Source organism: Hemiscyllium ocellatum, chromosome 1 (assembly GCF_020745735.1).
Source record: "Hemiscyllium ocellatum isolate sHemOce1 chromosome 1, sHemOce1.pat.X.cur, whole genome shotgun sequence".
NCBI classification, from domain to species: Eukaryota; Metazoa; Chordata; class Chondrichthyes; order Orectolobiformes; family Hemiscylliidae; genus Hemiscyllium; species Hemiscyllium ocellatum.
In genome coordinates this window covers 103,655,029-103,682,474 of record NC_083401.1, presented here as the reverse complement: position 1 = coordinate 103,682,474, position 27,446 = coordinate 103,655,029, and the positions used below count along the sequence as shown (strand labels likewise).

The 27,446-nt window shown below is 41.5% G+C and overlaps 1 protein-coding gene across 1 annotated transcript; it reads right to left on the bottom strand.

Moving 5' to 3' along the window:
- Positions 1-12,861: 12,861 nt before the first annotated feature.
- phox2bb (paired like homeobox 2Bb) lies at positions 12,862-15,911 on the bottom strand. The gene is made up of 3 exons (XM_060831121.1): positions 15,671-15,911; positions 14,632-14,819; positions 12,862-13,846 (listed from the first exon to the last, which is right to left on the bottom strand). Exons 1-3 carry the CDS (start codon positions 15,909-15,911, stop codon positions 13,349-13,351), a joined length of 927 nt encoding a protein of 308 aa, XP_060687104.1. The 3' UTR covers positions 12,862-13,348.
- Between the last annotated feature and the right edge of the window lie 11,535 nt (positions 15,912-27,446).

The following is a 27,446-nucleotide window of genomic DNA, read 5'->3' as shown; positions in this document are numbered from 1 at the left end:
AACCCAATCCACTGTAATTCTTTTGGGGAAACCTTGATTGAGTCCACCCGTCAGTCGAAATGCCCAAGTCAAGTCTGTAGCGATGGAGACCGCTCTGGCAAAGCGCGGGAGCAAACAGTTTGCAGTTCACTCGGTTCAGCCCAGAAATCTCCCATCACCTTTACTTGAATCAGGGATGACGGAGACGTCACTTTGACTTAATTCGACCAATGATCATTGAAGCACCGCTAATTTTCAACATTCCTTTCTGGTTAACGTTTCCCAGAAACATTTTAAAACATTACAAATTCCCCGAACCAAACTTCTCCGGCGTCAGTTTTAGCACATGCAATCCTCAGCCCTGAGTGTCATTCGCTCTCCGATTCACTGCAATTATTTTATCACACTTTCTCCAGAGGCGGTGTTTTAATTAATTCCACTCCACAACCACCCGATAGAGAAGCAGCGCTCCAAAAGCTAGTGTTTCCAAATAAACCTGTTGTTAGAACATAGAACATAGAAAAGTACAGCGCAGTACAGGCCCTTTGGCCCTCGATGTTGCGCCGATCCAAGCCTAACCTACACTAGCCCACTTTCCTCCATATGCCTATCCAATGCCCGTTTAAATGCCCATAAAGAGGGAGAGTCCACCACTGTTACTGGCAGGGCATTCCATGAACTCACGACTCGCTGAGTAAAGAATCTACCCCTAACATCTGTCCTACACCTACCACCCCTAATTTAAAGCTGTGTCCCCTCGTAATAGCTGACTCCCCTACGTGGAAAAAGGTTCTCATTGTCAACCCTATCTAAACCCCTAATCATCTTGTACACCTCTACCAAGTCACCCCTAAACCTTCTTTTCTCCAATGAAACAGCCCCAAAGTGCCTCAGCCTTTCCTCATACGATCTTCCTACCATACCAGGCAACATCCTGGTAAACCTCCTCTGCACCCGTTCCAGTGTCTCCACATCCTTCCTATAGTATGGCGACCAAAACTGCACACAATACTCCAGATGCGGCCGCACCAGAGTCTTATACAACTGCAACATGACCTCAGGACTCCGAAACTCAATTCCTCTACCAATAAAAGCCAGTACGCCATATGTCTTCTTCACAGCACTATTTACCTGGGTGGCAACTTTCAGAGATCTGTGTACATGAACACCAAGATCCCTCTGCTCATCCACACTACCAAGTATCTGACCATTAGCCCAGTACTCCATCTTCTTGTTACTCTTACCAAAGTGAATCACTTCACACTTAGCTACATTGAACTCCATTTGCCACCTTTCTGCCCAGCTCTGCAGCTTATCCATATCCCGCTGTAACCTGCCACATCCTTCCTCACTGTCAACAACTCCACCGACTTTTATATCATCCACAAACTTGCTCACCCAACCTTCTAGCCCCTCCTCCAGGTCATTTATAAAAATGACAAACAGCAATGGTCCCAAAACAGATCCTTGTGGAACACCGCTGGTAACTGCACTCCAAGATGAACCTTTACCATCAACTACTACCCTCTGTCTTCTTCCAGCCAGCCAATTCCTAATCCAAACCTCCAACTCACGCTCAATGCTATACCTCCGTATTTTTTTGCAGTAGCCTGCCATGGGGAACCTTATCAAACGCCTTACTAAAATCCATATACACCACATCTACCGCTTTACCCTCGTCTACCTCCTTAGTCACCTTCTCAAAGAATTCAATAAGGTTTGTGAGGCACGACCTGCCCTTCACAAAACCATACTGACTATCCTTGATCACGTTATTCCTATCCAGAAGTTCATAAATCCTATCCCTTACAATTCTCTCTAAGACTTTGCCCACAACAGAAGTGAGACTCACCGGCCTATAGTTACTAGGGTTATCCCTACTACCCTTCTTGAACAAGGGAACCATATTTGCTATCCTCCAGTCTTCTGACACTATTCCTGTAGACAAGGAGAACATAAAAATCAAGGCCAATGGCTCTGCAACCTCCTCCCTTGCTTCCCAGAGAATCCTAGGATAAATGCCATCAGGCCCAGGGGACTTATCTATTTTCACCCTTTCCAGAATTTCCAACACCTCTTCCCTACATACCTCAAAGCCATCCATTCTAATTAATTGTGACTCAATATTCACATCGGTAACAATGTCCTGTTCCTGAGTGAATACTGACGAAAAGTATTCATTCAGTGTCTCCCCAATTTCTTCAGCCTCCACACGCAACTTCCCACTACTATCCTTGACTGGATCTATTCCTACCCTAGTCATTCTTTTATTCCTGACATACCTATAGAAAGCCTTTGGGTTTTCCCTAATCCTATCAACCAAGGACTTTTCATGTCCCCACCTTGCTGCTCTTAGCTCTCCCTTTAGATCCTTCCTGGCTACCTTATAACTCTCAATCACCCCAATTGAACCTTCACGCCTCATCTTTACATAGGCCGCCCTCTTCCCTTTAACAAGGGATTCCAATTCCTTATTAAACCACGGCTCCCTCACACAACCCTTTCCTCCCTGCCTGACAGGTATATACGTATCAAGGACACTCAATAGTTGCTCCTTGAACAAGCTCCACATATCGATTGCACCCTTCCCTTGAAGCCTACTTTTCCAAGCCACGCATCCTAAGTCATGCCTCACCGCATCATAATTTCCCTGCCCCCAGCTGTAACTCTTGCCATGTAGTGCACACTTATCCCTCTCCATCACTAGAGTAAAAGTCACCGAATTGTGGTCACTGTCCCCAAAGTGCTCACCTACCTCCAATTCTAACACCTGGCCTGGTTTGTTACCCAGAACCAAATCCAGTATGGCCTCACCTCTTGTTGGTCTGTCTACATATTGTGTCAGGACAAACACCGAACCACCTAACGTACTCGAGCTATAGCTTTCCCAGTCAATATCTGGAAAGTTAAAGTCCCCCATAACAACCACCCTATTACTTTCACTCTTCTCCTGAACCATCCTCGCAATGCTTTCTTCTACACCTCTAGGACTATTAGGAGGCCTGTAGAAAACTCCTAACAGGGTGATCTCACCTTTCCTATTTCTAAGCTCAGCCCAAACTACCTCAGATGGTGAGTCTTCATCCATCGTCCTTTCCACTGCTGTAATACTATCTTTGAAAAGCAATGCCACACCTCCCCCTCTTTTACCCCCACCTCTGACCCTACTAAAACATTTAATCCCTGGAACCTGCAACAGCCAATCCTGTCCCATTCTACCCATGTCTCTGTAATAGCCATAACATCGAACTCCCACGTACCAACCCACGCTGCAAGTTCACCTACCTTATTTCGTATACTTCGCGCATTGAGGTATACACACTTCAAGCCACCTACCTGTTTACAGGCACCCTCCTTCGAGATTGATGCCATGTTCCTAACCTCCCTACACTCCAGATCCTGCACCCTAAAGCTACAGTCTAGGTTCCCATGCCCCTGCAGAGTTAGTTTAAACCCCCCCGAAAGAGCACGAGCAAACCTCCCCCCAAGGATATTGGTGCCCCTCAGGTTCAGGTGTAGACTGTCCTGTTTATAGAGGTCCCACCTTCCCCAGAAAGAACCCCAGTTATCCAGAAACTGGAATCCCTCCCTCCTGCACCATCCCTGTAGCCACGCATTTAACTGCTCTCTGTCCCTATTCCTCGACTCTCTATCACGTGGCACAGGTAACAAACCAGAGACAACAACTCTGTTTGTTCTAACTCTGAGCTTCCAACCTAGCTCCCTGAAAACCTGCCTAACATCCTCATCCTTCCTCCTACCTATGCCGTTGGTGCCAATGTGGACCCGACTTCGGGCTGCTCACCCTCTCCCTTAAGGACCCGGATAACACGATCAGAGACGTCATGTACCCTTGAACCTGGGAGGCAACATACCAATAGTGAGTCTCTCTCGCCCCCACAAAACCGCCTATCTGTGCCCCGAACTATCGAGTCCCCAATAACTATTGCTCTGCTCTTCTCCACCCTTCCCTTCTGAGCAACAGGGACAGGCTCCGTGCCAGAGGCCTGAACCCCATTGCTTACCCCTGGTAAGTCGTCTCCCCACACCCCCCCCCCCCCCACAAGTATCCAAAAGGATATACTTGTTCTTGAGGGGAAAGGCCGCAGGGGGTCCCTGCACTGGCTGCTTCCTCCCAGTCCCCCTCACTGTCACTCATCTGTCTGCAATCTTTGGAGTTACTAATCCTGCGCGCCTTTATAGGAAAACAACTTACCCACGGAAGTTTGCGCTACACCAGCTTCAGGGTCAGCTCCGCGCTTTTTTAAAAAAAACTTTCAAATTTAAACCGTTCAACAAACGTCACCGAGCTTTCAGGCAGCCACTGCCAAACAGCCCTTACCTGCTCCGCTGAGAGTGTGATTTCTAACTAAAATCATTAACGCCAACCACATCAAAAGGCAGAATTGCTTGCACAATTCCTTTGATTGTGCTGTTCCCCTAAATTTACCAATTTAAATTAAAGTATTTTACGAGTTAATGAGAGTGTGTTAGTGAAGATATGTGTTTTTGATTTCCATTGAACTAGGCGGACACATAATACAAGTCCGTTGTACAAAACTACCGTTAAATGTGTTCACAATTCATTGCAATCTGAAAGGTACCCAGGACACTGACACAAAACATAGATCAATTCAGTAGTAAAGGATGCACATCGAAATGATCTCAGCACAGGGTCCGCTCTTTATACTTAACGCCCCCTCTTTGACAACTACCCACACGTACTCTGATATCTAAGCTGCGCCGTGGCTATTTTCTTTGGAACAAAAATGTTCAAGGAATGACTAAAGATAGGCCATGCCCAGTCAAAATTCCGAAGTTCAATTCAACACTTTTATATGGGGACCTAGAAATGTGTTCTTTATTAATAAGGGCCGTTTAGTAAATCTGTCATCCTCACAATCTAGATCCCCAGGATTCATTGTGCTTTAATATTAGGGAACAGTTCATCCACGCGGGAACTCTCAATATTCCCTCGCTTATTCGCTAAAATTCGTTCGGGATCAAATTGATGCGAAATTAATCAGGTGTAACAATGAATTATTTGAACAAATGTTAACAAAATCTGATTAACTCGCTTCATGGAGAAATATGACTGAGCACATACTGCCGGAGAACCCCCCGAATCCTTCATAAACACTGCAGAGGGCGACAGACCCTCACAGCAAGATCATTGAACTCGGCCAGCGGCTAGGAACATCCAGAAATGGACTTCTATCGCTTTTATAATAACGTCTGAAGCACAAATTGATGGGAATCTCTACTGAAATATAAAGGACCCAGATCTGGTCTGTTGGAATATGTTGGGTCCGTGTCCGATCTTATAATGAGAATTCCCATTGATATATGACAGATTGTCGTAACAGAATACACCACATCTGAGGAAGTTCATTGATGGGATTCGCTATTAGGATTGAAAGAAAGAGTTTAATTCATGTCGGCCTTTTTCGAATACAGTAGTTTTAAAACACTTTGCAGCTAATTAAGGACTTTATTTTTGAAATGTAGGGACTGTTGAAATAGAGTCATAGAGTTACAGATATGTACAGCACGGAAACAGACCCTTCGGCCCAATCCGTCCATGCCGACCAGATATCCCAACCCAATCTAGCCCCACCTGCAACACCAGGCCCATATCCCTCCAAACCCTTCCTATTCATATACCCATCCAAATGCCTTTTCAATGTTGTAATGCCTGCACCACTTCCTCTGGCAGCTCATTCCATACACATACCACCGTCTGCGTGAAAACAAACTGTACACAACAAACTTCCATAAACAATGCAGGAGCAAAAATAGGTTATTCGATTCCTTGAACCTGCTCCACCTATCTAACTGAAAAAAAACATTGCAGATGCTGCAAGTCTGAAATAAAAACAATGTGTTGGAGAAACTCAGCAAGTGTGGCAGTATCTGTGAGGAGAGAAACAGAGGGAGAAAGTGAGGACTGCAGATGCTGGAGAGCAGAGTCCAGAGTGTAGTGCTGGAAAAGCACAGCAGGCCAAGCAGCATCCAAGGAGCAGGATCCTGATAAAGGGCTTATGCCTGTAGCATTGATTATCCTGCTCCTCCGATGTTGCTTTTCCAGCACCACACTCTTCGACAAGAGAGAAACAGAGTTAACGGTTGGAGTCCGGTCTGACTCTTCGGAACTGTGTTAACCCTGTTTCTCTCTCCATAAACGCTGCCAGACTTGCTGCGTCATTCAAGATCAAGGCTGGTGGTCTCCCTAGGTACCCTATTTTCACACTGCCACCATACCTTTTGATGCCATTAGTAACTAAAAGTTTATCAGTCTTGCTCCTGAATTTACTAAGCTTCTGGGATAGGCAATTCCAGAGCATCACCACCCTCTGGGTGAAGAAATTCCTCTTCATCTCAGCCTTAAATAGCTTGCCTTTGGTCATGACTCTGATTCCCCTGATCCCAGACCTCACAGCTACGAGAAATGTTATTTCTACATCCAATCAGTAATTATTTAAGAACGTTGAAAGTTGCTATGAGATTGCCTCTCATTCATCTGCATTTCAGAGAATACCAAACTAGACTTGGAGTCACCATCTAAGGAATCAGTCTGGTGATTCATGACCAAACATAATTGCCCACTCTCTCTGTGGCAAGTATATTCATCCTTAGGCAAGTAATGTATACATTACTCCAGGTGCAGTGTTCTAAACAATTGAATTAAAACTTTGCTCCTATAATCAAATCCTCTTGATTATACATATTGCTTGCCTTCTGATATACTTGTTGCATATGCGGGCTAGCTTTAAATAACTTAAGAACAAGCCAGCTAAGTCCCTTTGGACATCAACACTTCCTAATTCCTCACCATTAAATTCCTCTTAGCAAAGTAGATAGCATCACACATATGCACACTGTGTTCCATCCACAACTGCTCTGAGACTATTCATTTGGTATTCGCTGCTCGGGTGGAAAGAAAGTTTCCCCTTTCAACTCTGTTAAAACCACTCTCAAAAACTCAACTAGGTTTGTCTGACATGCTTTTCCCTTCATAAACCCACGTTGACTCTACGCACTCAGATAATTGCTTTCTCAATATTGAGTAACCACATCTTTTATAATGGATTCTAATTTCCTACGACTGAATTCAACCCAGAAGGTCTAAAGATCCCAAGATTCTCTCCCTTCCTCCTAAAATAGTGGAATTATATTTGTAACCTTTCCAACTGCAAGCACCATTGCAGAATTAATAGAATTTTGAAAGATGATCACCAATGTGTCCTTTATCTGAGAGTCATCTTTACACACTGTATGTTGATGGCCATCAGGGATCTGCAGCTTAGCAATTTTCAGTCCCTTTAAATGCTGCAATACTACTTTCTTTCAATTACATACTCTCACTAGATGCTTGGATCTTAATTATTACAGGTGGACTGTTTGTATTTTCTTCTATGCACACAGATGCAAATTACTTATTTTGCTTCTCTAACATATCTCTATTTTCAATTATAATTTCTTATCTCTCTGCCTGTAACAGATTTGCATTTGTCTTTACTAACATTTTCATTTTAAATATTTTTACTAACCATTAAAAATCAATTTTTATGCTTCATACAATTTTACATTCATGCTTGACTCGCATTCCTTATCAATTCATTTGTCCTTCTTTGCTGAATTCTAAAACTCATCTAATTTTCAGGCTTACTACATTTTTGGCAACTTTATAAGCTTCCTCATTTGACCTAATATTTGACTTCTCACATTAGCTATGGTTTTCTCACTTTATCTATTGGGGAATTTTGCATTATACATTTTTTAAAACCAGGCATTGTTTCCTTAAAAACCGATTTACTGCCAAACTTTTAATGTATTTTCCTGATCCATCACAGCATTCCTGCCCCACAACATTTGTGCACATTAAATTTATCCAGTCTTATTCTTATCCAGTATAAATTAAAGTCACCCATGATTACTGAATTGTACTTCTTACATGGATATATAATTTCCTATATTATACTGCACCCTGCATTACTATTATTTTTTGCTGTTTGAGAACCACTCCTATCAATGTGTTCTGCCCCTTGCTGTTTCTTAGCTCAATCTAAACAGATAAGTATGCCCTTCCTCTCATTAATGCATCAATTCCAGTCCTTGTTATTAGCATTACCCACTTTTCTTTTTGACTATCCTCCCAAAATATTGAATATACTTTAATATTCAGTCTCGAGTTTGCTACTATGACTCTGTAACTTTTTAATTCTCTCCCGGGATGAAGGCATTGCTGGCTGGCCAGCATTTATTGCCCATCCCTTGCTGCCTTCAAGAAGGTGGTGGTGAACACTCTTATCTATGCTCCGTAACTCTGTGATCTGCCTGTGTTGCTCACAAGACAAAACTTCTCACGTGAAAATAAATTCAATTCTTGTACTCTGCAGTCCATGAGCTGTAGGAAGACCCACAATGAAAAAAGATACAGAGGCTTGATCACACGTATTAACAGGTTCAATAACAGCTTATTCTCTGCTGTTATTAGACTGCTCAATGAACCTGATGAAGGGCGTTTGCCCGAAACGTCGATTCTCCTGCTCCTCGGATGCTGCCTGACCTGCTGGGCTTTTCCAGAACCACACCCTCAACTCTGATCTCCAGCAAGTGCAATCCTCACTTACTCCCCGCTGAATAGGCCTCTCTAATTTTAAATTTAATTTTGATCTTGCTTTGTGTATCTCCTGTACATATGCAACCTTGTCTGCTTCACCGTCTCAGCACGCTATGATCTGGATGTCCTTGTTTGCTATAATCTGTCCGTAATGCTCGCAAAACAGTTTTTTTTCGCTGTGCTACTGTGACAATGAATCAAATCATCATCCTCCTTTCCTTGATTGAGTGTGGTCAATTCACCTGTCATTTTGCAAATGCTGTGTGTATTCAGGTAGAATTATTCATTTCTGTTTTTAAAAGCACTGTTCTGTAATTTGGCCCTGGTTGATTCTCGAATTATTTTTGTTGCTGTCTACTTTCATTTGCAGCTTTTCTACTTCCTATGATCAGCTTTGTTTTTATTCTATCTGAATTCCCTCTCAGGTTGCCCACCCCCCCCCAGCAATTAATTAAAACCTTGCTCAACCTGTGAGGAGACTAGTCCCATTCCTACCAAAGAGCAAGCCATCCTTCCCATAAAAGGTCCCCCACCTGTGACATTATAGATTTCAAAGCCCCGGAAATCTAAAGTTGTCCCTCCTGCTTCACTTTTCAGCCATGTGCTCATTCACTCAATCATCACGTTTCTCATTATCATGCTACACTGGGAGTATTCCTAATACTTCTGCATGAACGTCTGGATTTTCAGTCTCTTGTCTCACGACTTAAAATCTACTTTCAGAACCTTAGCACTCCTTCATTCTATATCATTGGTGCAAATGTGGACCATGACCTCTGCCTCTTCACCTTTCTCCAAACGAATGACCTGCAGCAATGTGATAATGACCTGGCCATTTGTTTTTGAAATGCTGATTGAAGGATAAAGATCGATCATGAAATCTTCAACACCTGCCTTAGAGAGCTCAGAGGGTCTTCATTTATATCTCATCTAAGAGACCTCCTACAATGCAGGACTTCCAGTATTCAACTGGTGTCAGCCTAAAGCTTTGTGCTCACATTACTGAAGGGAAATTAAAAGTCACATTTTTTTTTGCAAGCAATTGAATTATAGCTAACACGATGATGACAAACACTTCTATGTGGTTTGAGAAGGACATTTCCTTTGGAATAGTTTGATAATCCCATTCATTAGGTTATCACAAACAAGTACTCCTTTTAACAAGGGAATCTTTCATGACATATTGAAAATTCACAGCCAGACTGACTGGAATATAGAATTCCAATGACTGGTTAGAAATTTGCAAGATGAAAAACTCCATCGGTCAACTGAGATTGAGACCAACAGCCGGCGGAATTCCCATTATCGAATTCCTTTCTATGGAAACTTTATTGTAGCATCAAATATTAAAATCCCTTTTGTTTGAAACGGTTCTTGGAATTTTATGAATTGACACCATGTTGGCTGTTTTTGCGTCTATTTGGTCACATTCTTTCTTAGGGCACTGGGGACTTGTACCAGCGTCTAATATCATTGATTGAAGCTCTCTTAGAATACAGTGTCAGGAATTCACACTCTGTCCGTTTGATGGGAATTAGGGGTCACCCACCGGCACCAAAACTATTTGACATGATTCCCCAGCAGTTGAACAGACACCGACTATTTGATGGAAGTCTCTTTTGGGAGACATAAAGAATCAAAACCTGATGGGAGTTCAAGTAGAAAACCGGAGAGTGACACCTAATCTGTTTGATCGCATCTGTACTGAAATATCAATAACTGGCTTCTGTAATCAGCTTGCATTCAGTAAGATCGTTGAGATACAAGATAATTTTCCAATCTCATACCAGAAAGTATTAGCACTAACCTAGGAAACCCATGACTTCGATTGCAGTCATTGCTTTATGTTGAGGAAATATTGTAGCAGCCTTTTCTTAAGTGATTCATTATGGGATGGTTGATTCATTAATTATATTGGTCCCCGGTATTTGCACACGATGCCTGAGCAGGTTGTTGAAGTGCTGCGATATGATGCGGAACCTTATATTAATAATGTGATGTTTGATATGAAAAAGGGAATTGTTTTTAATTATTCGAGTGATTTTCGACATCATCAATGAAAATATGTCGTAAAGCGTCCTTTTTGTGTACACAGGCTGTTGTATCAGCGATAACCTTCTAGCAAAAGCACCCTCTTAAACGAACATCGTTCGAAAATTATTTCGGTATAAAAGGGAAAACGTGGAAACCGTTGCAGACATTTCTCTTCATAGATTCTCTTCGAATCTGTGGATTTATTGGCAGGATGTGGCTTTGCAAATATAAGTGCTACCAAAAGTCTTGGGAAATTTGGAAGCTGCCTTTGACACATGCTGGATGTGTCAACCACTGTACATGCCATTGAACACGCCCATGTACCACCGTTTCATCCTAACTGGGAGAGCAGTTTGTTTTTCCTCTCACGGCCCTTAAATAATCTAGCTATCTTTGATAAAAAATTATTTGCCTTTAGTCGTAGCTTGGGTCGGTTTGTGTTTGCTAACTGCGTGGAAGGGGTCATGTGGCATAATGGCAATGCCCCTATCTCTGAGCCAGGAGACCCGAGTTCACATCCACTTTGCTCCAGAGGTTTGTAATAACTTCACTGAGCAAGTTGATTACAAAATATCTTTCCTAATTACTCTATATTTCTATTGTCAACCAGCTACTTACAAAGAGCCAGTTATTACGGTCAGTTCATCCAGGGCAAACCAATGTCCAGACTCAGTACAGCGTTACAGATCTCCTCGCATTCCCCAAAGGCAGTAGGAGCATGCCGGTTTTGGTTTGTTTTGACGGTTATTGATAGTTGATGAGATGCTCTACCTGAGCAGTCAGATTTGAAAAACAAAATACTATTTTATTTTCGAAATAACAAATAGAATTTGCTTATTACAAGTCGATTCCCATTGCACTTGCTGTATGCAATATTCACTAATATTCGAGGAATATGTTGCAAAATCAATCATTTAACATTTCGTTTGATCTCGCTCTTGCTTTTAATGAGCAAGGTAATGGTAAATATATACAGGTCGCCCTTCATAGGACACTGGGAAAGACCTAATCGCCTCTTTATTAGTAAACTCTGAATAGTCTGTAATTAATTTGCCTGGGCCAATTGGTGCCTGCTTTACTCTCATTGTCCCTCACCACAGCCAGCATCAGCACAAAAGCAGATCATTTGATGATGTACAACTATTAGGGAAAATGCTGGAAATGCTCAGCATGTCACACAGCATCTACCGAGAAGCTGTTTCGCCCACAGATGCTGTCTGATCTCTTCAGTGTTTTTCGGTGTTTACCTCAGATTTCCAGTTCTGCAGTATTTTGCTTTTATAATCTGATCGTATATTTTGTTGTCGTCTGTGGAATCTTGTCGGGGGAGGTTTGACTGTCACGATGACAGTGAATATACTTCAAAAGTACACATCTTAAGGCGCTGAAAGGATTTAATAAGTGCAGGTTTAATCGCCTTTACACCCTCGGTTTACATGATATTAACTTACAATAACTTTTGCTTGTTTAACTGTGTATGTTTATGCAACAAATCTGAAATCATTTTATTGATTCTACTTTAAGCAACAAGAACATAATCCATTCATCTCAATTCGTCGTAAGATCTTTATCAGTTCAGGGAAATCCAACATAATTCTAAGTTTTTTTATTTAAAAAAGACGAGCGAAACATAGTAGCTATTTATTCAAATTGAAACATCCTTTTCCGTGATTAGCTGAGACATTCGTCTTCAAGAAAAAAGGTGTTAATGCAATGGATTGATAATTAACGTTTCGGATATGTAGACAGCACAAAGTGAAACTGCAGCATTAGTCAGCAAACGGGTTTTGCCTTTTTTTTATTATGATTTCACAGTTCTGCTTCTGTCGTCTCTGGCATTTCCATCAAAGATGACACTTAAAAATGAAAACTAATACAATCACAATCTGTTTATAAATACTGTAATTCAAACCACTCCATTTAAAAATGTGTTTGAGCTTCCCCACACAAGACGAAACAGATGTTAATATATATTAGAATAATGTTCACTCGATGTCGGCCAACAATATTAAAGAAATTCACATTGACATTCTCCTGTAGCCTGGAGCTGACAACACACAGTTGCTACCCTGGTTTAGGTAACTTTTTATCCCTCAGCCCCTAGGCCATATCGCCACAACTTTAGTAACAAAAAAACAGAAACATATTCCAACCTTTGCTTCGCATTTTATTATCAACAATCAAGTTAATGGTACACTTTTGGAAAACTATATGCACACGTAGAAATATTTCCCTTATTTAAATATAAGCATCCATTATACCACATATAAATAATTCTGAACTCCTGAACATAATTTATGAGGATTATGCTCACCATAATTTCGAACGGGAGAGAGGTGTTGGGGGCGGAGAGGACGGTAACATGCATTTAACAAAAATATATACCATTATTATTATAATATGAACCAGCTTTTACCTAAACAAAATAACTCAACCCGTGATGATCTGTTTCGTATTGAATTATCCATTAACACACTCTAGATAGACTACAAGGTGTGTGTGTGGTGGGGTGGGGTGGGAGGGGAAGGGATTGGGGAAGGGAGGGTATTTTAAGGTCAACGAGAGAAGACGATTTATACTGAGAAGAACACTTACAGTTTAGTCACAGAACACCGCTGTAGAAAGACACACAAAATGTTTTTTTTTGTCTTTTTTTTTCCCTTAAACATTTTTTTGAAATCCCAGTGTTGGAAGGACAAGGGGGTAAAGGGTTCAGAACATGCTGCTTTTTACTAAAGTGGCTTTAGTTCCGTTGGGTCTCTGCAGTGAGGACAGCACGCTGGCGAAAGGCCCTCCTATTGAGTCGGGCACTGCGCTCACTCCGCCCGGGCCTGTTGCCCAGCCGGTACCCGCTACTCCCGCAGCCGCCGCTGCCGCCGCCGCCGCCGCCGCCGCTGCAGCCGCCGCGGTAGCCGCTTTGGCGGAGTCACCGGCCCCCAGAGCCCCTCCACCACCTCCCCCTCCACCTCCTCCAGCACCTCCACCTCCTCCCCCTGCCCCGCTGCCAGACACCCCGCCGCCGGTGCCCGGGGTTGGCACACAGCTGCCCGGAGCCGTGCTGTCCGGGTCGGCCGGTTTCGAGTCCTTGTTGTCCTCCTCGGAGCGCAGGTCGGATTTCTTGGCCGAGCCGCTGCTCTTGGCCGCTGCCGCCGCCGCCGCCGCCGCTCGCTCCTGTTTGCGGAATTTAGCCCGGCGGTTCTGAAACCAAACCTGCAGGAAAAAAAGACAGACACAGGAAGTTCGAGGCGGGGACGGACCGGTGTGTTGTGAAACAAGAAATGACTTCACGGCCAGAGAAGAGGTTGACTCAAATCGCACCGTCAATTCATGAACACGAGATGGGAAAGTGCTCAGAAACCGGACCGACCTGAGCGGGAATACAGAAACCCCACAAGGGTGAATGAAGGTTAATGGTACACTGGTGGAAGGGAAGGGTTCCTGAGCGTGCTGTTACTGCATGAACATACTATCCTGTCACATCCCCAGGAGTTCACTGATAGCGCCTTAAGGGCTCCCACTATCTCCCTTTCTGTTTATCTCTTGTATATATCCACACGCGCGTCGCGCCGATCTATATAGTCAATGTGAAGGTATCATGAACATACTGGAGCGGATCGGTGTTATCCCCTTTTATTCCAGAGATCCGATTTTCCCTCTCCTTGAGGCCTATCTCTGATGTGATTTCCCTTCTATGTTGCAGCAACTCACACAACCACGGAGCGAATAATATTGCATTCCCTATTCTATAAGATAACCCCGATAAACAGATGTGGGTGGATACATTGTTCCTGCACTCTCATTCTTAGGCAATTGCTACTCAATAATGAATACAATGGGTGAAGGCGTTACTCAAATATGCGATAGTGTCATTGGATGTGTCGAGATATGTCCCAATCTATTGTAAGTGTTACTGATATTGGAATAACGTAGAGGTGAGAAAATGTAATTGTTAAACTGAAGTGATGCTGTCCTAGATCAGTGTTCCCCAAAAATACCTGCACTCTGGCCTCGGTAAGGTCTATCTTCAGAGCCAGCTCTTCGCGTGTGTAAATATCCGGGTAGTGGGTCTCTGCAAACACACGCTCTAGTTCCTTCAACTGAGCGCTGGTGAAAGTGGTCCGTATCCGTCTCTGTTTCCGCTTTTCGTTCAGGCCGCCGTGATCCGTGAACAACTTGTATGGTACTGGGTGCGAAAGCAGCCAGCCAAGGGGAAAGTCCACAAATCAATACAATTATAACAAAAAAGGCAAATACACTTAAAGTAACGGAGTGAAACATAATTAATTCTTCTGTAGAAAACAATGGCATTTAGAACTGTAGCTAAGTACAAGATAAATGTATAAACAGGCAGTTCTCAATTCCGCTTTGCAATTCACTGAAGAAAAGCCAGATATATTAAAAAATGTGGTTAAGTATAAGACCCGATCTGAGATTAAATCAAGTAATAATTAGTGGAATAAAGAATGGTACAAAAATAAATTATTCGTAATCTTTCCCTCAAAACGTAGGGGGAAATACAATTGGAAATAAAATCAGACGATTTAGCATTTTAATGTTTGTTTGGCTTAAATATATTTATTTTGTGCAAAATTGCCTATAAATACCCTTTCCTAAATTTTATGCCTATTAAAGTTTGTCTAACGTTTTAAAATGATCGTCGTATTAAGTCCAAGCCACTCTGCTTTAAAGACACTCTGGTAATGAGCTTTAGTCTTTGGTTATTTAATTACACCAGGACAGATTTTCTAAGCTTTACGTATCATCGCAAAGTAAATAAATTATGCCTATCATTTTGGCAGCTTAAGATAATTTTGTTGGCGGTTCGGGTGTGACTAGTATAGTGTAACCCTGTAACTGAATTACCCATTGCCTGCAATCGCTTCTAACGTGATAAATTCTTTCATTTGTGTAAGCAAATTTCGTTTGGTAAATACTAAACACATTTCAATTTTCAAATGCAATCAACCTTCCTATATACATGTTTGTTGCGGGGAGAAGGGGTACTCCTTGGAAAGGATTGCAAAGGGTCCTTACCTGCTGCATATGGACTGCTCTGATGGTCCCTAAGAGTTCCAAGGCTGCAGGATCCTGGAGTTAGAGATGGGCATCCCGAGCTGGCCCCGAATGTGGTCCTTATAGGATTATATTGGAATCCACTCGCCTGGCTGCAAGAACTGAAGTCAGCATAAGCTGAAGCAAGGCTTGAAGTGTCCATACCAGCCATACACGACTCGTAGGCAGAAGAATTGAGGTAAGAATATTCCATTTTATACATTGAAAAGGCTCTGGATATCTGGCCAAAAAAAAGAATGAGAAAAGAGAAAGAGAGAGAGAGAGAAAGAGAAGGTGCCTTTGGTGGGTAGATGTGCACAGCACAGAGTCTGCTTTAAACTGGGCTTCTTTCTAAGAGGAGAGCTTAGTTTTATCAAAATGCCTCCTATGAGCTGCCTTGCCTCAGGTCTCTAGAGCATATAGTCCTCATAATAAACTTGGCTGTTTCCACTTGGACAATAGCAAAGCGGTGGTCTTATTGCCTTCGCTTTTACATGACAATAACTCATCAGTCTATTGGGCTGGCACAGGGGGACTGAGCTGCCCAACCTCCCTATCATTGATTCCTGCATCTCTAATTAGAATTTAATACCACACCATTACGCACAGAGTCCCCTCCATCATCCCTCTAACCATATCCCTGCCCTTAATTCAATCAGACTACTTTTAAATAATGAAAGTTGGGTGACGATTCTCCCTGATCCAATTTCCCTACGCTTTTAAGCTTTTTAAGCGATCATAGCTCGGGCACAAATTGAGATATTTTCTGTTTTCGGAGAGGAAGCCGGGTGTCATGGTCCGCCTTTTTTGTAATAACGTTACACGCTCAATTTAACAACAAGTCTCTTCCCTGTTATGCGTGAAATGTTATCACGGGTGGACATTCGCTGGACGCTGACACCGTGCATAAATAGAGCCGGCATAGAGAAACAGAGAGAGAGAGAGAGAGAGAGAAATAAAGAGATTTTATTTTAAACACACCTGGCTGGGAAATGTACAGGGAAGGCGATATTGTGCATTGAAGGGTAATCAGTTTGAAGATCTTTCTGCGACGCGACGGTTTCTTTTAGTAGTAATGTTTTCTCATTTATTTAATCTGTTCAAATAATTGACAATAAACGAAAATCCAGAATATTTTCGTTTGATTGTCACAAGCAGATCCTGCGCTTGATGCAATGGGTGTGGGATTTTTTTTTTTAAAATGATTTTTAATGCCGGAAATACAAAAGGTGACACTGCATCAAAATAATTAAAGCTTAGGAACATGATTTGACCAAATTGTCCAGTTATTGTTTTATGTAGTTTAAACAAAACTGAACTGTAGATACGAGAAGAAGTTATTCTGTAGAAAATAGCAGTATGTCAATCCGTGGAAGTACACCGACGGGTAATTTCTGAAGATTTTTGAAAAAAAAATTCGGATTGGGTTAAAAACATGTATCAAAAATGCAATGTTATTTAATCCAACGCTCTACGGGATATTTTTAATCTCTAATTAATCCTTCAACTGTGAAGAGTGCACTTTACACGGAAACACTCTAATATAAGGCAACAGTTGATGTAATTTTAAATAATTAGAAAATTAGTGTAATTACATCAATGAGTCTTTTATGTGTTAAATACCAACCGAAATTGAAAAACATTATTGCAAGTGTAGAGTATGCAATATATCATTTATTTGTGTACGAGAGACATCGGATCTCACTAGATGGATCACACAAAAAAATACCAGCACAAAACCGGAAATAAAAGGCTAACATTCATTTTAAAATGTAAGCATCAAATAGCTGAAAACAAAACAAAACCTGATTATTTTAAAACTGTTCATTCGCACGTGTAAGTGTATTCTAGTTAATAGTCAGAGACTATAAAGATAAATAGGTCAGAAAGTAAAAGTAGGGAACAGAATTTTTGAAATCACTTTTAGGTAATGTTGTACAACAAACAATATTTAAAGAGGCTGAGGTTGGATTGATGATGCTGTATTCCATTTCACAAATGAAAACGGCAGGATTTAGAAGCAGGTAGGCTGCAGAGAGCTGTAGCTTATTGATGATGGCCGGTTTAATCCGTGTTGAGTTGTGGTTTTGATAAAGAAGGGCTTTCTTTTGTGCTTTGTACACATTGTTTTTTTGTTGTTTACCGGGGAAATGAAAACAAAGTTACCAGTGACATTGGAAAACAAATTGCACATTGCACTAAATTGCTTTCTCATCATCCGTCTCCAGCCAGACGACAAAGGCGAGCGAAGCATCTGTCTTCCAAATCTGTTCAGTCGCAAACCTAAAGAGCTGCAAAGACGGATGTGAATCTGAGTATTATTGCAAGAATTTATCTTTATTTATTCCTTCAGTCATGAATATGAATGCCATTTCTCTCTCCCTCCCATTCTGTGGAGTAACAATAAACAAGCGAGGCAGATATGGAAATAGTCCTGAGAAAAAGAATAAACTTGTTTTTCCCCAAATGCTGCATCGTAATGTTATAAATAACAAGGAATAAAGCGCTTATTTTTTCAGATTCTATTTAAGGTTTGAGGTGATTGGAATATTTAGGTGAAGTAGTGGACAGTCGGACAGCAGAAACCAGCAATATTTCACTGGCCGCTACAGGCCACAGTGAACATGGGATCCCAACCAGACCAACTGAATGGAGCAGCTACACAATGGCTTGGTCTAAATGTACAGGTACTGGCACCAGGGGAGGCCTTACGCTGAGTTGCCAACCTCTGCACAGACTTAGACGTGGAAATCTACCTTCATTGAGCCGAGTTATGAGAATTCTCATTCGATGGTGGCAATTTTTGATCTGTGTCATCTCTCCTGCTCAAAACTCAACAATGCATTCGCCTTGTCTCAAAGCTGAAAGCTGTTTACTCAACCCTTCGATCGACCTGTGAGCAGATTAGAAGGACAAATGAGATTTTGTTTCAAAACCTTATTTCACCAATGCTGCTACTACCAATGTATTGCCATAAAATAACATCAAATACACCACCACTTCCGTTTGGAATTGTTAGGTAACTTAACTTCATCTAGAATAACAATGTTTATGTCTTATAACCGAGTGATTATGAATCTAATTATGCCTCATCGGAGAGTGCACAAAATCCGTGGAAGAAGTAGTAATGTTTGGCGCTGTATATTTGACACTTTAAATATTCTTTTTCCGCTTCAGAACTGAACAGACAAATCACTGAACCCAGTTACATCAAACACAACAGAAAAACAAAGCAACATGAAAGCAGAAATGCCTCCACTGCACAACTGGAGGCGTTTTTCTTCAATTGTGCTTTCCTTTCTAGATTTTGTAAGTTTGCTTTGCCTCCAAAAGGGGGAAAAATCTTTTGTGGCCACGTTTTTATGGAGTTGTAGGATAAATGACTCGGGCTGACAATCAGCAGCCCCTTGTTTTGTTCAACTTGCGCTCTCCACGCGAGCTTCTGGCGACCTAGCTCCGGCTAAAAAGTTGTACCAAATGGCTAATTCAATTATTAAAACTATAGACCAACTGCTCCAGCAGGCATCCACCACGCGTCTGGGGAGAAGGACGTGGAGGGGGGAAGACCGGACCAAATATAATTTAATAGAACTGAAAGCTGGAGCACCCGTTTCGAATTTTTAGCCGGGACCAACACAATTAAAGGCGTGAGTAGGAGCCAGCCCATGAATATTGTCTGCAAACCCAGGAAAATAACAAAAAAGGAAAGCCCAGAACCGACTTTGGTGCCAGATGTGAATAGAAACGTTGCGAAGCACAACTAATAAATCAGTTGAAGGGGTTCTATTCTGAAAAAGAGCAGTGTCTATTAATTTCACATTCTAGCTCAGTTACTTTTAAATACAATGCAAAACTTCTCATACATTAAAAAAATGATAAATATAATTCAATGGAGGAGCAGCGCTATTTGAATATTATAGCAATCGTGTTGAATGGGGACATATGAAGTGACGAGTTTAGGTATTTGCAATGATTTGTAACAAACAGAGAGCAAACAGCGATTGTTCTTTCCATCCCAGGCGTGAATCGGGGAGAAAGCATTTTCTTTTCCCTCTTTCCTTGTTTTTTTTTGAAAGAAGAGATTGGAATGTTGAAAGACAGCGAAACAAAACAACTCGTAACAAAATGCCATTGTATTTCTGTTATGTATTGACTGAAAACGCCTTGTCAAGGCCAGCATAACGTCTCACTTTAAGGAGATGTTTCACCCGAGGCTAAACACAACATCGTGGGACCCGCTATAATATTGCAACCCCAGTGAGAATTATATGAAAATATCCCCATCTCTTCAATTAGATTTGATTCACCAACATTTACTCGCTGAATACAAGCGCCGTTCAATGCAGCCATCCTGAAACAATAGTAATGCCACACAAAAAAAGGCGGATCATTATTAGTGTTATGTTCAACTCTCCGCCACTAATTAATAGATGTCCTCATCAATGCTTATTCCTTTCATTTTATGCCGACCAGAAACATCATAGCTAACATCGCTGAACATATTTTAAATCCATTATTGGCATTATTTTGCTTTGAAAATAAGCAACTAGCAGCAATTCCCGCTAAGTTATAATAGAAAGCAAATCGTCCTTTCGAAATTTCCATCGCTTATTTGCAGTCATAATGGTGAAGTACGGGTTTCAGGTTATTATTAGTGTATTTAAAAAACAGGATTCCAAATGCATGTTAAAAAACTGTGCATCGGCTCCCGGCCAGCTTTGCAGTATCTATAAGAGAGGGAACATCTGCTAAGCTTAAAGAAGCAGAACGTTTGAACAGAGGCACAGATGTAAAGTGACATCTGCCCATGACAAAGGAGGAAAAACGAAATTCAATTAGTGAGAGGCCTTTTTGCCGGCTGCCATGAACCAGTCCCTAAACCTGTAAGATCAAGCCGGCACACTGGCAGCCTCCACCCACCAAGTCGCCTTCGTGCCGTCCCTTCCTTTGCGTTTGTCATCTTTATGAACTGCCTTATCCATTGCACCGATCAGTCCAAGATGTATATGGGCCCGGCTCTTGCGCAACGTGCTGAAGGCGGGACCCATTTAAAATCACGCTCATTTTTACATGTACAATTGTACATTTATAGTACGAGAATCCCCTCCCCAGGATAAATGGCACTGTAATATAAGGGAAACGGCGCCTTTAAGAATTTTTCAAGCAATGCATTGCATTTCCCCAAATCTAGTTTTAATTAATATCTAATCACCAAACCATTCTTCAACATGCTTTCCCGCTGATACAATTCCCTACATTTGTTGCTGCAATATGCAAAATAATATTCTCGACATTCAGCAGAGTATTTCTAATAACGAGGTGGCAGTGGGGCGGGAACGTTTGTACAAATTGAGATATTTTGTGAAGGAATTTGTTGGATATTTGTCACATGTGTGATTTTACTTCTCTGCTTTGCCTGTCCCCACTGAAAGGATCGTGTTTAATCAGACAATTTACATCGCAGTGCCCCCTTGTGACCTGAAGACAAGTGCAGCCCATGAATTAGTATGGTAATCTCATTCTGATGGATAAAATTAGCAAAGTTATTACCCCAAATGTAGGCCGGGCAATGGAGAGTCGCTGTCCTTAGAATCAATTACGAAATTACCCTGAGCTTTTAGTGGACATTAACAGAACAAAAATTGCTATCGACCTTAGTCAGAGAGATAAAAATCTGCGATCATTAAATCTCCCAGTACTAAACACGAGGCTGATTCATAAGAAACTGCACAAATATAATGGAATTTAATTTTCAACGGAATCCGTTGTCAACATTTCATTTATTCTTCCAGCGTTTTAGCATCCCGTGCTCTGACATGATTTCAATGTTTTAGAATTGAATCGGAGTTGGATGTTACATCTCTTTATCACTAAGATAAAGACATTAAGGTTCAAATGGCCGTGCCTTTCAATTTAAAGCATATATAGTGTGGCACGGTTTAGTGCTGACACTTAATCTTCACAACCAGGGAACATGATAAACAAAAATAAGGAAGGATTTCCTTATTGGATTTTCAACACGAATTGTTGCATTTTATATCTGTACATGAGGAACAGCACATAAAACAGACTGTTAAAATGTGGTAATAATAAATACAGAGTTATCACAGGGAGTACCCGTGTTTTAAGAGTTTTGAGGTAAAAACAATCATCGTAACTCAAACACACTGTTTACAGCGCAGAGTTTGCATTCAGATTGTTTAGCTTTGCAGACAAGTTGGAGAAGAAATCAAGTGTAGATTTCAGGCATAACTTTAAGTAGTCGCCAGAAAAATTGTCAGGTTTTGTGTGCTTCGGTGTGATATTATCAGAGAATACCTAGTCAAAGTGTAGAATCTAACAGGAGGCAAATATATATTTGAGAAATATACTTGCAAATGTCATGTGACCACACTTTTTTGGCATTATCTATTTTACTTCCAGTTAAACTCTTGAACATTAAATTGATTGCTCGTGAAAAAATAAAATGTCCTTTAAAAACACAGAAGGCCAGACAGATAGGCGGATAGAAAGATATGATCACGGGGTCTCTATCTCACTAAAGCTGTCAAATTGCCTTTGTATTAGTAATTGACGTTATTATTAGTATTATTCACATCACCTGTCAAATCGTTATTAAGCATCAATTGAAGTGCTGTTGGGGGAGTCTGGGTCAGGCTCATTAACCAGCTTCTGTCCTAAGTTTTGCATGTACAACCCCTCAGGCAACCTGGCTGCCATAGAGCTGTATGGATGCACACACAGCAAGGACATCCACAGGGCTGGCCACATCCATTACTGTTCAACAACCAGCTATTGTTTATCCAGAGGTTCAGTGGAATTAACTGATTAGTGTCACCATACACAATGAGTTCCGCCTACGAGGAAGAAAATGATAGTCACTTTTAATTCATAGCGCGGCGTTTAATGTAAACCTTAGGCGCAGATTAAATGGATGCGTAAACAAATTATGACACTGCAAAATTTTCGTTCCTCTTACTATGGTGAGTTAAATACAATGTGTAAGAGCTGTAAGCAAAAGTTTCTGTTGCACCAAACCTGAAAAACAAAACCGGATGCACAACTTGGTTAATTCGCAGAGTTGCTGTATTAATATTTCTGCATTGTGCGTCTAACTCTTGTATATTTTAAGTCATATCAACACTGATTTTATCAGTCGATTTATTAACCTGATAACAAATCCTCTAAGTGACTATAAACAGCATACACCAATTATGCATGGAAGTAAATGACTTTCCTTTCTGTTTTCCAGTTCCCAGTTTAAAACATTATTCACAATTCCGTATCATTCACTTAACATAAGAGTTTAACATTTAAATAAAGCTGGGAGTTGCACAGTAGGGGTTGCTTTCTCTGCTTTTGGCTCATGACCTTAACTTTGACCTATTAAGTTGTGCTTTCTAATTTCTGCAATTCAGCGCCGGCAAGAGTATAGGAAATGATGAACTTAGACATTGATTCACAATGTTGCTGAGAATGAGCACTACTGTGATTAGCGAGAAACACATCTATGGAACTATGGACATCATTACTGTTATCAGCATGCTGTTGCTTGAACCAGGCCCCTATTCAGAACAGTCACACAATGCTGTCCCACCAGTGTATCTGTAACAGCTGACGCCTACATGCCAGACCGACTTTATTTTATAGAATCCCGGCTAAAAAATGTTGGGAGAAAGTTTCCAGCCAGACGTAGCTTTCACTGAATCGAAATATCGTTTAAAGAGAAGTATGAGACGCCTGGGGATGGGGGCGGAAGCTTTTCGGGATATCTTAAAGCCAACTCTTCCATGACAGGGGAAACTTGTCTTGTCAAGTGTGGACACTTCATATTATTACGTCCCTGGGCTGTTCGGGTTGAACATGACCAGCTGAAAAATCTTATTTTTTTTTATGAAAAATATACCATCGTTTCTCCTCGCTGGTAGCATCCTGAGCAATATGCGAACCTGACACTTTGATTTAAAACTCCAGACCTCTGGCGTCATTGAGCGTTTCCCATTCATCAATAAAAAAAAACCTAATTTAGTCCAAGGATACAATAGAACAAATTCCATCTCCAGTTTCGGAGCTACAGTTGATGAACCTTTGGCTTTTGTAGATTATGTGAGTGATTTTCAACTCGCAGCAATATCCTCAGGCTTTGACTTCGCACATTATATAAAATAGTCGGGTCACTTGTGTAACCTTTAGCTTAATAATAACCTTCAGCTATAGTCAATACAATATTGTTAGACGAGTGTCGTCATTAAATGTACACGGGAGTGCTCGGCCTGTGTTTTCGGGCTGTTAGATGGCGGTAACCCGCTCTTCATGCATGATCATAAACCTTTTTTGTTAGCGAATGTTGCTGCCTCAGTGTAACAGGCTGAGCCTCCGTTGTCCATGACAATACCTGCCCTTCCGTTGTTATCCAGGCTCCTATTACACCTGTTTCTCCATTGCTCCGTGTAGCTGTCTGGCAGCAAGCCTATTCTGAAAATACAGACCAGCAAAGGCAACACACGCATAGCTGACAGTTATACAGCTGTTCTCATTCAAAATGTGACAGTGCAACACATGCACAGATATAGAAACCAGGAGCAGCAGAACCCATTCAATATGATCATAGCTGATCCTCAATCTCCACCATATTCCTGCTTTCTCTTCATATTCCTTGTTGCCTTTAAAAATCGAATCACTTATCAATCTTTTTTGAATATACGCAGGACCCCAGCCAGCACAGCTTTCTCCGGTAGTGATTTGCACAGTGTGACCACCCTCTGAGTGAAGAATATTTTCTTTATCTCAGTCCAAATTGACCTTCCGTGTACTATGAGGCCATGAACAAACCTCATGTAGCAAGATAGATAGCTGGAAGCTTGGCCAATGGGCAGTCTTAAAAGAGCAGAGGTAATCCCATCTCCTCGGACCTGAAATCTGGTGCATACAATTCTGCTGAATCTCCTTCCCACAGTCCAGGACTCTGCACTGAATTTCTTGTTGAAGGATCCAGCCATTAATTCCAGGATATTTCTGAGGATGGATATTCACAGGCTCAATCAATATTACCACTTTTTAAAAATTAATTCAGAAGGTGTGGGTGTCACTGGGTGGGCCAATATATTTTGCACATCCCCAAGTTGCCCTTGAGAAGGGATATGAAGCTTTTTTCTTCAACTGCTTCAGTCAATATGCTGCTGCTCAAGAGGCAATTCCAGGATTTTAACCCAGTTACATTGAAGAAACAATGCTTTACTTCCAATCAGAATTGTGTCTGGCTTGGAGGGAAACTTGCAGGTGATGGTGTTCACCTGTTTCTGCTGCCTTTGTCCTTCTAAATGGAACTGATCATGGGTTTGAAAGATGCTGTCTAAGAAGCCTTGGTGAATTTCGGCAGTGCATCTTGTAGACAGGGCATAGTGCTGCTACTGAACATTGGTGGTAGAGGGAGTGAATATTTGTGGATGTAGTGTCAATAAATGGGCAGATGGTGTCAAGATTCTTGAGATTTGTCAGAGCTGCACTCATCCAGGCAAGTGGGAACTATTCTCTACAAAGATAGGTAGAGAGACAGGTAGCATTGAGGAGACAGAAAGGCTGCAGAAGGATTTGGGTAGGTTAAGGCAAAGAAGTGCCAGGTGGAACAAAACATGGGAAAGCGTGAGGTCATGCACTTTGATAGGAAGTACAGAGGTATGGACAGTTTTGCAAATGGAGAGAAAATTCAGATGTCTGAAGCACAAAAAGGCTTGGAAGTTCTAGTCCAGGCTTCTGTCAAGGAAAACTTGCAAGTTGAGTCTGTACTTGGGAAGGCAAATGCAATGATAGCATTTATTTTGAGAGGACTTGAATATAAAAGCAGGGATGTACTGTTGAGCCTCTATAAGGCTCAGATCAGACCACATATAGAGTACTGTGTGCAGTTTTGCATTCCATATTTCAGGAAGGACGTAATGGCCCTGGAGAGTGTTCAGAGGAGGTTCACGAGAATAGTCCTTGGAATCAAAAGCTTAACTTATGATGAATGTTTGAGAACTCTGGGTTTATACTCGATGTAGTTTAGAAGGATGAGTGGGTATCTAATTGAAACTTGCAGAATACTGAATGGCCTGGACATAGTAGATGTTGGGAAGATGTTTCCATGAGTAGGAGACACCCGGACCGAGAGCATAGACTTAGAGTTAAAGGAAGACTTTTTAGAATGGAGGTAAGGAGAAACTTTTTCAGCCAGAGAGTGGTGAATCTATGAAATACATTGCCACAGAAGGCTGTGGAGGCCAGGTCACTGAGTATATTTAAGACTGAAATAGATAGGTTCTTGAGTATCAAAGGGATGAAGGGTTACGGGGAGAAAATGGGAGAATGAGATTGAGAAACTTATCGGCCATGATTGAATGATGGTCAAGTAGAAGGCAGGAAGAACTCAGCAAGTCAGGCAGCATCAGGAGGTGCAGAAGTCCACATTTCAGCTGTAACCCTTCTTCAGGCGTACCGAAACATCGACTTCTTCACCTCCTGATGCTGCCTGGCTTGCTGTGCTCTTCCTGCCTCCTGTTTGTCTACGTTGGATTCCAGCATCTGCAGTTTTTTTTTGTCTCTAACCATGATTGAATGTGGAGCAGACTCAATCGGCTGAATGGGCTAATTTCTGCTCCCATGGTCTTATGGTCTTATTCCTTCAGATTCCTGACTTGTATCTTATGGAGGATGGACAGGCTTTGGCGAGTCAGTCACTCATGGCATAATTTCTAGTCTCTGACCTGATTTTGTTGTGGCAGTATTTAAATGGCTAGTCCTGATGAAGGGCTTATGCCCAAAATGTCGATTCTCCTGTTCCTCGGATGCTGTCTGTCCTGCTGTGCTTTTCCAGTGACATTTTTTTTACTCTAATCTCCAGCATCTCACGATCTTTTATTTATATGGCTAGTCCAGTTCAATTTCTAATCATTGATAACCTTGAGGATCTTGATTGTGGGGACTCAGTGATAGTAATGCTATCGAGTGTCAAGGTGCAAATATTAGATTCTCTTTTGTTGGACATGCTTCTTACCTGATACTCGAGTGAGGTGAATATTCTTTGCTAGTTGTCAGTCCAAGCATGGATATTGTCTTGGTTTTGCTTCATTTCAACATAGACTGCTTTGATATCTGAAGAATTACAAATGGTGGAGAATGTTGTGCAATCATCAGCTAACATCCCCACTTCTGACTGTATGATACTGTGAATATAATTGGAGAAGCAGCTGAAGATGGTTTGACCTAGGACACTACCCTAACAAACCACTTCAAAGATACCCTAAAGTTCAGATGACTGTCTTCCAACAACCACGACCATCTTTATTTGTGCCAAATATGATTCCAACTGGTGGAGCGATTTCCCCTGATTCTCATTCACTAAGTTTCCTGGGACGCCTTGATGCCAGACTCAGTCAATTTTCATTCACAACTGCAGAGAATAGCTCTTGTTTAATATTACTTCAAATGAGGATTGTAGATTACACAGTCACAGATGTAAATTGCCAATTTGATACATCAGACTCCTTATATAGAGTGATTTCCTTACATATCTCTTTAACTGAGCGTACATGAGATAATGTTTCAAGTGCAAAGCCAAAGGCATCTGACGCTGTATTCTCCAAGATGAGGCTGATGTATTCTCATTATCTTAAGCTCTGTAAATCATCCAGTGCCAAATCTTAATTAGCGTCACCTAATATATCACCCTCCCATTCCCAACCCACCATTTTCAGCTGGTGCAGTGGAGAAGAATGGAAGT

Bases quoted from the DNA above. Each gene is read 5' to 3' on its own strand.
- phox2bb (XM_060831121.1), bottom strand. From the start codon at position 15,911: ATGTATAAAATGGAATATTCTTACCTCAATTCTTCTGCCTACGAGTCG. The intron at 14,820-15,670 runs GTAAGGACCCTT...TTTCGCACCCAG, and splicing joins GAGCAGTCCATATGCAGCAG to TACCATACAAGTTGTTCACG. The intron at 13,847-14,631 runs GTATTTTTGGGG...TTTTTCCTGCAG, and splicing joins TTACCGAGGCCAGAGTGCAG to GTTTGGTTTCAGAACCGCCG.